The 14036-nt window shown below is 46.9% G+C and overlaps 2 protein-coding genes across 2 annotated transcripts; both read left to right on the top strand.

Moving 5' to 3' along the window:
- The first annotated feature begins 323 nt into the window (after positions 1-323).
- On the top strand, positions 324-5440 carry LOC308177629 (E3 ubiquitin-protein ligase TRIM62-like). Its single transcript, XM_080555222.1, has 6 exons — positions 324-975; positions 1638-1733; positions 2758-2991; positions 3088-3110; positions 3567-3709; positions 4705-5440. Exons 1-6 carry the CDS (start codon positions 334-336, stop codon positions 5190-5192), a joined length of 1626 nt encoding a protein of 541 aa, XP_080411348.1. The 5' UTR covers positions 324-333; the 3' UTR covers positions 5193-5440.
- Positions 5441-6671: 1231 nt separating this feature from the next.
- Positions 6672-13018, top strand: LOC308177630 (E3 ubiquitin/ISG15 ligase TRIM25-like). The gene is made up of 6 exons (XM_080555223.1): positions 6672-8053; positions 8716-8811; positions 9836-10069; positions 10166-10188; positions 10645-10787; positions 12152-13018. Exons 1-6 carry the CDS (start codon positions 7412-7414, stop codon positions 12631-12633), a joined length of 1620 nt encoding a protein of 539 aa, XP_080411349.1. The 5' UTR covers positions 6672-7411; the 3' UTR covers positions 12634-13018.
- Positions 13019-14036: the final 1018 nt, after the last annotated feature.

The raw sequence follows: 14036 nt of genomic DNA, 5'->3' as shown, positions 1-14036 counted from the left end.
TTAAGCAGGGGTTGACTATTTGCTGTGCTTTGCTTGCAGCAGCCAAGCTCCCCGTACTGAAGCTGCTGCGCAGGATTCTTCCTGGCAGGGATGGGAAACCCCTGGCAGCTTTTTGGGGAAGCAAGATGCAAGCGCAGGCTGGGCAGCATGTTCAAAGGGGACATGCAAGCTGCTAGGATGCAGGAGGACGTCCTTGCAAGGAGGAGATGGTGACAGCTTCCTGCTTCTGGGCGGTTATAGGAAACTGGCCTCCCAGGGTTGCTTTTCCCACCAGTCCCCTCCCTCTGGCACTCAGCCCTCGCTCGGTTTCCACGCCTACTTTTTTCAGATGCCATGGCAGAGCCGCATGCAGTGAGCGCTCTGCAGGAAGAGCTGACCTGCCCCATCTGCCTGGGCCTTTATAGGAGCCCTGTGTCCCTCGCCTGCGGCCACAGCTTCTGCAAGGAGTGCATCCAGGAGGCACTTCGGTGTTGCCCACATAGCCTCTTCAGCTGCCCGCTGTGCAACACCCAGGCAGTTCCCCCTACGGAGCTGCAGCCCAACATCCAGCTCCGCAACGTAGTACAGAAGTTTGTGGATACCTGTGGGCAAGACAGCACTCATGGAGAGGAAGAAAAGCATCAAGTGCAACGTGAAGAGATGGAAGAAAGTTCAGGCCAGCAAAACGAGGAGGTCATGTGTGATTTCTGCCTTGAGAAGCCCCTGCCAGCGGTGAAGACCTGCCTGAGCTGTGAGACGTCCCTGTGCCAAGCGCACCTGGACAAGCACAGCACAAAGGCTTCCCTGAAAGACCATGTCCTGGTGGAGCCCTCTGATGTCCATGTTTTGGCAGAGAGGAGATGCCGCCAGCATGGCAAACTGCTCGAGTGCTACTGCGTGACAGACTCGGTCTGCGTCTGTGCGCTGTGCTGTGTCGCCAGCTCCCACAACAGCCACAAGATCATCAGTGTGGAAGAGGCTTTTGGCCAAGCGCAGGTAAGAGGCTGCCGGAAGGCTGCCTGGACAGGGGGTGCTCAAACCATGGGGTCTGTGGCATGGAGAGCTGCCTGCAGCACAGGGATGAAACATCCTGAGCTTCAGGTGCGCAGGCTCGGGTTGGGGTGAAGCCCCCTTCTTGGGATATCTGGCTTTTAGCCCCAGGTCTGGTTGTGCCACAGATTGACTCCGGGCTTGCCTCTTGGGATGTAAATCAAGAGGATATAAACCCTTTCTTCCCATCCTGAGGAGCCAGACTGGTGGGAATGAGAGCTTGTGGCTTTGCTTTTGGTTCTTGTTTCACTTTCAAACAGGAAAATCATCCTGCGCTGCATTTGTGCAACAGAAATTAACGGCGGAGTAAGAGAAAGGAAGCAGCCACCAATAAAAGTAGCTTTCGGTGTGTCTCTCGCACATGAATGGTTTCGGTGTGTCTCTTGCACATGAACAGTTTTTGTTTTGAAAATACCTTTCCCGCACTCAGAATCATGTTTTTTGGTCAGGGACAATCTTCCAGTAAAAGATTTCTGCATTGGTTTGTGTTGAGAGCATGCAGTGAACAAAGTTTCTTCAGGTTTAGCTTAACCCATTTCCATAAAATTGCTGATCTGGTGCATGTATGTCTGTCCTGTCCTGTTATCTCCATCTGGTTATTTTCACAGAATGATTTTCCTAAAACTCTGCAATCAGTGAAAAAATACGAAGCTGAAGTGAATAGAAGCTTAGAAAATCTGCTGAAACAAGAGACGGACGTAAAGGTTTGTTCCCCGATTCCATATTACCTAGGGGATGGTTTATGCTTGTAGCTGTAGCTAAGGTTTTCTTTCTCCCTTCCCCTGATCATGGATCTCAAAGCTTTTAAGTTCCTGGTGGTTTCTCAGATATTTCCAAGGTTTCTTCCTTGTGGGGGGCTGGAGAACAACTTTCTTATCCGTCTGAGAAATACATTTTCAGTTTACAAAGGACCTTTGAGCTTGAAAGCTGTTGTTGAGTCCATGCCTTCTGTTTGGTGGTGGTAGTTTGTTTTTTTCCAGCCTTAGTACCTTGAAATCTTTAGGGGAAAGATGAAGACAACTTTATAGTGATCTAAATCCTATTAGGTCAGCCTGTGGGTCTAAGAAGTTGGTAGTCATGAGGTTAAAAGATTGCCCCAAAGTGTTTGGTTTTTGCTCTCAGCACACAAATGCCTAGCTAAAAACTGAGGGAGCAGGGAGTTTAACACAGGTCTCCAAATCCTACTTCACTCTGCTTAGGCAGAACTGGTACTTGACTTCCTCCAACAGTGGAAGTGATGGGATTGGAAGTCCTGTCCTCAGGAAAGGCAAATGTTCCCTTCTAGTCTGAAGGCAGAACTGTACCCATTGGCAGCGTCCTGTTTGTGGCAGTGTAGCTGTTTGTCAACACTGACGGCAGCTTGGTGGAGGCAGTAAGCAGATAAAGCATTTTTCCTCACCCTTCCTTGAAAGGACAAAAGGCAATGGATCCGTAGAAAAATACCAGTGCAGAAGAAGGAAAGATATGTATAGGGGAAAGCCTTGAGCAAGCTTTCTGCAAGAACTGCTGCTTTTTCAGCTGCTATACAATTCTGGTCCTGCTGAGAGCAGTGAACTTCCCAGCACTGGAAATCCAAGCAGAGAGGAGCTGGGGTTGGTGTGTTGCCATGTGGAAAAAGTAGGAATACTTCCTTAAGCACAGAAAAGAGCAGGCTCTTTTCTGAGTCAGAGTTCGCATGGAAAATGTAAGATTCTGTCCCTAACAGCTTTGAAAATGTTTTCTTAAAAGGCTGCGGAGAGTTTGCGAAGGAATCGGCTGGAGAATCTCTTTGATGAGATGTATAAGCGGCTGGGTAGCAGAAAAGGAGAGCTCCTGGAAACCCTCAGCCACGGTGAGGAGCAACAGCTTTCTCAAATTCAGGCACAGATACAAACATACAAAGAGAGGAAAGATGAAACCAGCCATGATCTACAGGAACTGGAGGCTCTGAGAGATCAGAAAGACCCACTACTTTTCACTAAGGTACCTAACAGCCTCTCTCTTCCCAGTGATACTGCAGCTCTTCAGTTGGCCTTTGCTTGCATTATGCTAATTCTGCTTTCAAAATGTCTTTTACAGGGTTTGACAGAGATAAAAGCCAGGTAAGCTCTTCACTGGGTGGTCTATTTTTGCATTTCACTCTGCTGCTGACGGTCGATCCTCCATCAGTCCCGGGCTGATGGCCCATTTCGCACAGACAGCAGGCCCTGGGCTCGTACTGGTCACCCCTTCAGCGCGCTGACTGCACACACTACGCCTGACTTCATCAGAGATCTGGGGAAGCCCCAGAATTTTAACTGAAGTCGTGTGTGAACCTCCACCTACAGCAAGAGTTATCTTTCTTCACCATCAGCACCTGCTCTTGAGACCAACTCTGAGGGCAATTCTTGAATATTTAGGTCCTTGCGTGGGCACGCAAAGGACAGATGAGCTTCTATTCTGAGTCATCCTCCACATTGCGTTGCCCTCTGCTTGGCTCAGTTGTTGGCTCAGGGATGGGATTGGGGATGGTCTTCCCATGACTTGCTGCTCTTCTGATGCCTTTCTGCATGTTCTAGGATAAGGAGGCCGGCTCCTGAAAAAGCTGCTGTACAACTGCCAAAGCCACCCATTATTTTAGGTGAAACAACAAAAGAGGCTATTCTAACACTTTTCCAGCAATTCATCTTGGACATAGACTTCTCAGGTGAATCATTACCTGGTAAGTGACCAGTTCACTAAGTGAGAGGGAAGACGGAGAAGTCAACAAACCATATTTAAGAAAGGACTGTAACAAGACAGCAATACACTGAATATCTAGAACTGATTAGTAACACTGCATTTGGCTTTTGCATATGTCTGCATAAAAAGGGAGCTTGTGCTGGGCCTCAGTGCTTTGAGACATGCTTTGAATGCACCCTGTTAAAATGGTCTGTGGGTAAAGAGGTGCAGAGGTCCCAGGAATTTTCTGGGAGGATGAAGGGAAGAGAATAGCGACACCTCTTCTGTCAGTAGCATCAAAGTGGGTTGTGTAACTTTAATTCAAAGCACAAGAAAAGGTGAGCACTCCGCAGCAGCAGGTGGAGTTTGTCTTAAAATTCAAGCAGTTTTAGTTATTTTCCCAAGTCACTGCCCCTGTTTCTGTTTCCTGAAGGGATAACTTCCAGGGCAGAAAATGCCTCGATATTGAAATGCATTACCTGTAAGAGATGGTCTGAATTAAGAATATCTAGTAAATTCCTGAGGGCAGAATCGACTGCTTCTGAAGGTTTATGCTAGGAAGTTTTGAAAGTTCTATAAAGTGGATTCAAATGGTACTAAGCAAATAAGTATTTATAATAAGCATTTATAAAATGGCTGTTCACACAACTTGTGTGTGAAATTTAATCCGGGGAGTTTTTTTAAATGCGTAATGAAGCTGTGCAGCATAAAGATGGAAACTAAAATCTAGGAGTTACTCTAGTTGGAAACAAAAGGCAAAAGGTGTGTTAAAATTGTGATATATCAGCATATCTTGAACTGTGTTTTCTTCATTTGGAACTACACAGGAGTAGTTAAGAGACGTGCAGAAGGAGTTTTCAATTAATGCAATTAATATATATTTTTAATAACTTGGGTAGGCTCAAGGGTTTTGTTTTCAGCAATGGAGATGTATGAAAATCTGCAGAACTATCTGTTGACCGTAATGTTTTGTTTTGTTTTTTTTTCTTTTTATAGCTCATGTACATCTGACTTTTATGCCATGTCACACACGTGTATTTCATGTAGATGACAAGGAACTCTCTGTAATCCCCTGCCTTTATCAACAAAGGGCAATGTACACAGACGTGGACTTCAGGCCTGTGTACAGCACTCAGAGCTTCTCGGAGGGCTGGCAATTCTGGGAGGTGGACACCAGCCACACAACGCACTGGAAGCTGGGGATCACTCATCAGACTTTTCATTGCTACCTGCAAATGGATGGCAGTAATCTCAGTGTGTTCCTAGATTGTAAAAAGATCACAGAAAAGGCAGTTACTACAGCTATCAGCACGGTCAGGGTAGAGCTGGACTGCAGAAGAAATACAGTGTCATTTTGTAACATGTCCAACAAGGATGGAGTCCTTGCTAAGAGACATCAGCTTATACAGACAGTAAACATCCCTGCGAGCTATCCTGTCCGTGCTGCCTTCAGCATTTCTAGCGGCTACCTGAGACTCCTGTAGAGATGTGGGAGCAGTGACTTGCGGAAAACAGACTCCACAATCAGTAAGATTGTAAAGTAGGTATGCTTATTCAGTGCTGGGCAGCACGGGGGGTAGTCCCACCAAAGTCGTGAACACGCGACGCAGCAACTTGCCTTGGTTATATGCAGCAAAGAGTTACATATGCATGAAGTTTCACAATGTGCCTATACATATGCATAACCTGTCCTGCTTCATATTAAAATTAGTTCAAGAAGTCATTTCCATAAGCTCCTCCCATCCGTGCTTGCACAGTGTCTCCTGGTAGTGGTCGCCGGGGGTCATGTGGATGAAGGTTGGTGACTCTTCCTCATCACTGCTAGTTGACCTCTTGTCTTTGCGCAGACTCACTTGCTCCTTGGCTCTTGTCCATCCGCAGGACCAGTTTTGGCCAGTTTCTTAGGATAGGGTAACACTCTTATCAAGAGACTAACCTTGGTAAGGGGCCCAAGGCTTCTTGCTTTAGTTAATTTGCACAATGCACAATAGTTAGCAAAGACATTAAGCAGCATCCACTAGTTTGATACTGTCAGCGCTCTCTCTCTATTGCTAAGATTCTCCTAACTCCCTCTCTCAGCAGGTCTGTCTTGCCTTTTAGGCTTTGGTTCTCTACATATCAAGGCTGCTGCTGTATGGAATCTACTACATTGGCACAACAGAAATTGGGCTTTGGGCTGGGCCTGTGAGTGGGCAGCCTGCCCACTTGTTCACTTGTTTTCTTCTTTGAAAAACTGTTGTGTTGCTTGCTGAGCTCAAGAACTACTGCGTGTGCCCCTCTGTTCTGGCACCCCCTGCTGCAAAGCTGTTCCATATTCCAGCTGAGCCAGAGGGAACCATGTCCACACAATTAACATTGAGGAGATGCTTGCTGGCCATCCCAGTAGCCCTTTTAGTTTCACTTTCCTTAGCAGGCACATGACTGCAGGATTCTGATGAAAACTTTTTTTTTTTTTATTTACCACATAAATGGCTTTTATTACCACAAAAATGTTTTATCAGAGATGAAGACCATAGGGTTCCGTTTACAAGCAACTGTGTGTTTGTGACACTCCCACACTTAAGTTGCAGTCACATTTTCTCCTAACCCTAATTTTACTCAAAGTTACAGCGAGACAAGGCATCATAGGCCATTACGGATTTCTCAAGCAGGGACTGAATCTAGCTGTTCCTTCACATTTGCTGCTTCAACCCCTGTGACACTTCGTCCTCTGCGATCTATTTCTTACCCATCTCCACTTTAAGAGAAATCCTGAAGTAGAGAACCCCCTGAGTAGAGTAATCCCCTGTTTCTCCACCCTCCGTACACATTCTGTTCTCCCTCTTCTTGCATCTGCTCAGGGCTTTGAGCACGCCTGTAGGAGCGGAGCAGAAGCTCAGCTCCAGGCATTGCTGCCTGGCAGAAACCAGACCGCAGAGAGAGCACAGGGAGAGAAGCAGCTCTCAGAACAGTAAAAATAAGGTGCCTCCATCCTCCTCTCTCCCCTGCTCCTGAAGTGAGGGAGTTGAAGGGTGTCCTTCCCTTCTGTTTCGAGGAGGAACTAACACCTAAGACGTAGCCACTTGAGCGGGGAAGGACAGGAGCAGCCCCTCTCACGACCACCTGCAGAGGGTCTGGGCTGGGATCACCCACCTGGATGAAGTGCAGATGGAGACGATTTCCTACATTTTTTTCTTCCTGTCCCTTTGTACTCAAATAGAGGGAAGGTAAGGACCTGCTGGAGCTGGAAAAAGTGGACGCAGGGCCAGGCTTTAAGGATGGAGGATCTCCAGATGTTGTCTCAAGGAATTTCTACAAGAGGACTAGCAGAAAGTAAAGTTACATCAGGTACAGATAGAAAGCTCCATTTCTTAGCTGCTGCTCCCCCGATTTAAGCAGGGGTTGACTATTTGCTGTGCTTTGCTTGCAGCAGCCAAGCTCCCCGTACTGAAGCTGCTGCGCAGGATTCTTCCTGGCAGGGATGGGAAACCCCTGGCAGCTTTTTGGGGAAGCAAGATGCAAGCGCAGGCTGGGCAGCATGTTCAAAGGGGACATGCAAGCTGCTAGGATGCAGGAGGACGTCCTTGCAAGGAGGAGATGGTGACAGCTTCCTGCTTCTGGGCGGTTATAGGAAACTGGCCTCCCAGGGTTGCTTTTCCCACCAGTCCCCTCCCTCTGGCACTCAGCCCTCGCTCGGTTTCCACGCCTACTTTTTTCAGATGCCATGGCAGAGCCGCATGCAGTGAGCGCTCTGCAGGAAGAGCTGACCTGCCCCATCTGCCTGGGCCTTTATAGGAGCCCTGTGTCCCTCGCCTGCGGCCACAGCTTCTGCAAGGAGTGCATCCAGGAGGCACTTCGGTGTTGCCCACATAGCCTCTTCAGCTGCCCGCTGTGCAACACCCAGGCAGTTCCCCCTACGGAGCTGCAGCCCAACATCCAGCTCCGCAACGTAGTACAGAAGTTTGTGGATACCTGTGGGCAAGACAGCACTCATGGAGAGGAAGAAAAGCATCAAGTGCAACGTGAAGAGATGGAAGAAAGTTCAGGCCAGCAAAACGAGGAGGTCATGTGTGATTTCTGCCTTGAGAAGCCCCTGCCAGCGGTGAAGACCTGCCTGAGCTGTGAGACGTCCCTGTGCCAAGCGCACCTGGACAAGCACAGCACAAAGGCTTCCCTGAAAGACCATGTCCTGGTGGAGCCCTCTGATGTCCATGTTTTGGCAGAGAGGAGATGCCGCCAGCATGGCAAACTGCTCGAGTGCTACTGCGTGACAGACTCGGTCTGCGTCTGTGCGCTGTGCTGTGTCGCCAGCTCCCACAACAGCCACAAGATCATCAGTGTGGAAGAGGCTTTTGGCCAAGCGCAGGTAAGAGGCTGCCGGAAGGCTGCCTGGACAGGGGGTGCTCAAACCATGGGGTCTGTGGCATGGAGAGCTGCCTGCAGCACAGGGATGAAACATCCTGAGCTTCAGGTGCGCAGGCTCAGGTTGGGGTGAAGCCCCCTTCTTGGGATATCTGGCTTTTAGCCCCAGGTCTGGTTGTGCCACAGATTGACTCCGGGCTTGCCTCTTGGGATGTAAATCAAGAGGATATAAACCCTTTCTTCCCATCCTGAGGAGCCAGACTGGTGGGAATGAGAGCTTGTGGCTTTGCTTTTGGTTCTTGTTTCACTTTCAAACAGGAAAATCATCCTGCGCTGCATTTGTGCAACAGAAATTAACGGCGGAGTAAGAGAAAGGAAGCAGCCACCAATAAAAGTAGCTTTCGGTGTGTCTCTCGCACATGAATGGTTTCGGTGTGTCTCTTGCACATGAACAGTTTTTGTTTTGAAAATACCTTTCCCGCACTCAGAATCATGTTTTTTGGTCAGGGACAATCTTCCAGTAAAAGATTTCTGCATTGGTTTGTGTTGAGAGCATGCAGTGAACAAAGTTTCTTCAGGTTTAGCTTAACCCATTTCCATAAAATTGCTGATCTGGTGCATGTATGTCTGTCCTGTCCTGTTATCTCCATCTGGTTATTTTCACAGAATGATTTTCCTAAAACTCTGCAATCAGTGAAAAAATACGAAGCTGAAGTGAATAGAAGCTTAGAAAATCTGCTGAAACAAGAGACGGACGTAAAGGTTTGTTCCCCGATTCCATATTACCTAGGGGATGGTTTATGCTTGTAGCTGTAGCTAAGGTTTTCTTTCTCCCTTCCCCTGATCATGGATCTCAAAGCTTTTAAGTTCCTGGTGGTTTCTCAGATATTTCCAAGGTTTCTTCCTTGTGGGGGGCTGGAGAACAACTTTCTTATCCGTCTGAGAAATACATTTTCAGTTTACAAAGGACCTTTGAGCTTGAAAGCTGTTGTTGAGTCCATGCCTTCTGTTTGGTGGTGGTAGTTTGTTTTTTTCCAGCCTTAGTACCTTGAAATCTTTAGGGGAAAGATGAAGACAACTTTATAGTGATCTAAATCCTATTAGGTCAGCCTGTGGGTCTAAGAAGTTGGTAGTCATGAGGTTAAAAGATTGCCCCAAAGTGTTTGGTTTTTGCTCTCAGCACACAAATGCCTAGCTAAAAACTGAGGGAGCAGGGAGTTTAACACAGGTCTCCAAATCCTACTTCACTCTGCTTAGGCAGAACTGGTACTTGACTTCCTCCAACAGTGGAAGTGATGGGATTGGAAGTCCTGTCCTCAGGAAAGGCAAATGTTCCCTTCTAGTCTGAAGGCAGAACTGTACCCATTGGCAGCGTCCTGTTTGTGGCAGTGTAGCTGTTTGTCAACACTGACGGCAGCTTGGTGGAGGCAGTAAGCAGATAAAGCATTTTTCCTCACCCTTCCTTGAAAGGACAAAAGGCAATGGATCCGTAGAAAAATACCAGTGCAGAAGAAGGAAAGATATGTATAGGGGAAAGCCTTGAGCAAGCTTTCTGCAAGAACTGCTGCTTTTTCAGCTGCTATACAATTCTGGTCCTGCTGAGAGCAGTGAACTTCCCAGCACTGGAAATCCAAGCAGAGAGGAGCTGGGGTTGGTGTGTTGCCATGTGGAAAAAGTAGGAATACTTCCTTAAGCACAGAAAAGAGCAGGCTCTTTTCTGAGTCAGAGTTCGCATGGAAAATGTAAGATTCTGTCCCTAACAGCTTTGAAAATGTTTTCTTAAAAGACTGCGGAGAGTTTGCGAAGGAATCGGCTGGAGAATCTCTTTGATGAGATGTATAAGCGGCTGGGTAGCAGAAAAGGAGAGCTCCTGGAAACCCTCAGCCACGGTGAGGAGCAACAGCTTTCTCAAATTCAGGCACAGATACAAACATACAAAGAGAGGAAAGATGAAACCAGCCATGATCTACAGGAGCTGGAGGCTCTGAGAGATCAGAAAGACCCACTACTTTTCACTAAGGTACCTAACAGCCTCTCTCTTCCCAGTGATACTGCAGCTCTTCAGTTGGCCTTTGCTTGCATTATGCTAATTCTGCTTTCAAAATGTCTTTTACAGGGTTTGACAGAGATAAAAGCCAGGTAAGCTCTTCACTGGGTGGTCTATTTTTGCATTTCACTCTGCTGCTGACGGTCGATCCTCCATCAGTCCCGGGCTGATGGCCCATTTCGCACAGACAGCAGGCCCTGGGCTCGTACTGGTCACCCCTTCAGCGCGCTGACTGCACACACTACGCCTGACTTCATCAGAGATCTGGGGAAGCCCCAGAATTTTAACTGAAGTCGTGTGTGAACCTCCACCTACAGCAAGAGTTATCTTTCTTCACCATCAGCACCTGCTCTTGAGACCAACTCTGAGGGCAATTCTTGAATATTTAGGTCCTTGCGTGGGCACGCAAAGGACAGATGAGCTTCTATTCTGAGTCATCCTCCACATTGCGTTGCCCTCTGCTTGGCTCAGTTGTTGGCTCAGGGATGGGATTGGGGATGGTCTTCCCATGACTTGCTGCTCTTCTGATGCCTTTCTGCATGTTCTAGGATAAGGAGGCCGGCTCCTGAAAAAGCTGCTGTACAACTGCCAAAGCCACCCATTATTTTAGGTGAAACAACAAAAGAGGCTATTCTAACACTTTTCCAGCAATTCATCTTGGACATAGACTTCTCAGGTGAATCATTACCTGGTAAGTGACCAGTTCACTAAGTGAGAGGGAAGACGGAGAAGTCAACAAACCATATTTAAGAAAGGACTGTAACAAGACAGCAATACACTGAATATCTAGAACTGATTAGTAACACTGCATTTGGCTTTTGCATATGTCTGCATAAAAAGGGAGCTTGTGCTGGGCCTCAGTGCTTTGAGACATGCTTTGAATGCACCCTGTTAAAATGGTCTGTGGGTAAAGAGGTGCAGAGGTCCCAGGAATTTTCTGGGAGGATGAAGGGAAGAGAATAGCGACACCTCTTCTGTCAGTAGCATCAAAGTGGGTTGTGTAACTTTAATTCAAAGCACAAGAAAAGGTGAGCACTCCGCAGCAGCAGGTGGAGTTTGTCTTAAAATGTAAACAATCTATTCTTTCTATGTAAATCAGTCTACTCTTTTATGCTGTGTTGAAAGACCAATGTACAGTCTTGGTACTGTACGCAGTGAGATGCTTGTCCAACTAAATTAAAAAAATTCTGGTTCCCATGCCATCATGTTATCCCTTGCTGACAGTGAGCCGGCAGTTGGGACCCAGCAACAGCTGGGGTGGAAAGGTTTCTGCAGGGTGTGTGTGGTAGTGGGCGAAGTGCAGACCTAACCAACCCACCATGCGCACAGCCCTGGCAGATGAAGAATCACAGCATCACCACTCCCAGGCTGTCACTGTGGTCCCTGTAAGCATTTTCCGGAACTGTTCTGGCTAGAAAGCTATGGATCCATGGTTTTGTAATTGCCTATCCCATTCGAGCAGTTTTAGTTAATTGCCCAAGTCACTGCCATTGTTTCTGTTTCCTGAAAGGATAACTTCCAGGGCAGAAAATGTCACAATATTGAAATGTATTACTTGTAAGAGATGGCTTGAATAAGAACATTTAGTAAATTCCTGAGGGCAGAATTGACTGCTTCTGAAGGTTTATGCTAGGAAGTTTTGAAAGTTCTATAAAGTGGATTCAAATGGTACTAAGTAAATAAGCATTTATAAAATGGCTGTGCTACTGTTTACACAACTCCTGTGTGTGAAATTTAATCCGGGAAGTTTTTTAAAATACGTAATGAAACTGTGCAGGATAATGATGAAAACTAAAATCTAGGAGTTACTCTAGTTGGAAACAAAACGCAAAAGGTGTGTTAAAATTGTGAAATATCAGCATATCTTGAATTGTGTTTTTCACTTCATTTGGAATTATGTAGGAGTAGTTAAGAGAGGTGCAGAAGGTGTTTTCAATTTATATATACTTTCAATAACTTGGATAGGCTCAAGATTTTTTTTCATCAGTAGAAATACTGTATTTCAGAAATACTGTTTTCGCTGTTTTACTGTTGTTTTTTTTTTTCTTTTTATAGTTCATGAACATCTGACTTTTGCACCATCTCGCACGGGTATATTCAATATAGGTGACTATGAACTCACTGCAAACTCCCTTATGCAGCAACAAATGGCAATGTATGGAGTGAGAGATCTCCTGCCTGTGCACAGCATCCAGAGCTTCTCGGAGGGCTGGCACTTCTGGGAGGTGGACACCAGCTGCACAAGGCACTGGAAGCTGGGGATCACTCATCAGTGTTTTCATTGCTACCTGCAAATGGATGGCAGAAATTTCAGAGTGTTCCTAGATAATACAAAGATCACAGAAAAGTCTGCTACTACAGCTATCAGCACGGTCAGGGTAGAGCTGGACTGCAGAAGAAATACAGTGTCATTTTATAACATCAGTGATACAGTCCTTGCTAAGAGATGTCAGCTCATACAGACAGTAAACGTCCCTGCGAGCTATCCTGTCCATGCTGCCTTCAGCATTTCTAGCGGCTCCCTGAGACTCCTGTAGAGATGTGGGAGCAGGTCTGTCTTGCCTTTTAAGCTTTATTTCTCTGCATATCAGGGCTGCTGCTGTATGGACTCTGCTACCTTGGCAAAACAGAAATTGGGCTTTGGTCTGGGCCTGTGAGTGGGCAGCCTGTCCCCAAGTTATAATCAGGTTCTGGTCTTCAGCAGCAATGGGCTGAATTGAGAGAGAGAATGAGAAAATGAGACCCTACCTCTACATGTTTCTGCTCAGATTTTCAGCACACTGTGGCTTGCTGCAGGAACTCCTATCTTACTTCTTACTTCTGATAATCATGATGAAAATACTGTGAAGTTGTACTTTAGTTCAACTGTATAGATTGCTGTGGTGGATGGATGTTATTAAAGTAATACAGTTTGCAAAACTCAATGGTAATCTGGTTTATTAAGAAGTATATCGCACAACATTAACTGCTGCAGCACTCACAAGCAGTGTTTTCTCTGCCCTAATGCACCTCCACCCCCTTGCCCTGTCCTGCACAGCAGGAGCACGGCCGGCCTGGGAGACGAGCAGAGACCCCAAGCAAGGACCCTCGGCTTCCTGTGCACTCTGATGCTCTCAGCCCCTGGCGCCTGTGAGCTCTCTGGTGTGTCACTTGTCTGCTTCTTGCCTCAGTTTTAATATTCTCCTCACCTGCACAAAGTCTCACAGTGAAGGGAGCAATAGAGAGGAAAACTCCAGTGCCTTCAGTCTGTGTCATGTGGGGTCTGGATTGGCTTGTTCTTAGGACTGTCCAGACACCTTGGAGAGGATGAGGTGATATTCCTGCCCGCTGCAAGTAGTTCTCCTGCTTCAGACTTCAGACAGCCAGGGTATTTGCATGAGGAGGTCCAGGAAGGAGCCCTCCACTCTGGCAGGGAAAGTGAAGGACCTTGAGAAACACTGGGGTTTTGCACATGCTAAAACCAAGCCCTGTTCAGTCTCAGAAGAAAGTGACTCCTTTTTGCCTTAAGCATGGTATACACCAAAATGATATGGAAAACCGCGTGGGTGGAGGTGTGTCTCAGAGGCCCCCTTCATCCTGAATGCAGCTGTGTTGGCTGTGTCAAGCTCTATGATGCTCTGCCGACTTTCGGGAGATAAAAGTGCGATGTGAGGATGTTATAAATGACTGAGTCCCAAATAGGGTTACAATCAAAGTTTACAATTTATTAAATGAATAGAGGCAAGCAAACAGCGCTGGGTGTGCTGGGAGTCTCTGCTCCACCAGGACGCACACCCGTTACGTAAGGCAGCTAATTTTTTATACTCCTAGGCTAATACATATTTATTACTACTTCTAAAAGAGGCAAGGTTATTACAATTGGTTTCCCGAATCCGAAGTCCTCCCAGGTGCACCTGCTTATCAGTCTCTGTTAGTCTTTCGGGGGCCGCTCAGACAGGGA

Source organism: Anser brachyrhynchus (assembly GCF_964034855.1).
Source record: "Anser brachyrhynchus genome assembly, chromosome: 14".
NCBI classification, from domain to species: Eukaryota; Metazoa; Chordata; class Aves; order Anseriformes; family Anatidae; genus Anser; species Anser brachyrhynchus.
The sequence above is the reverse complement of the archived record's forward strand: the minus strand, read 5'-3'. Positions and strand labels throughout refer to the sequence as shown.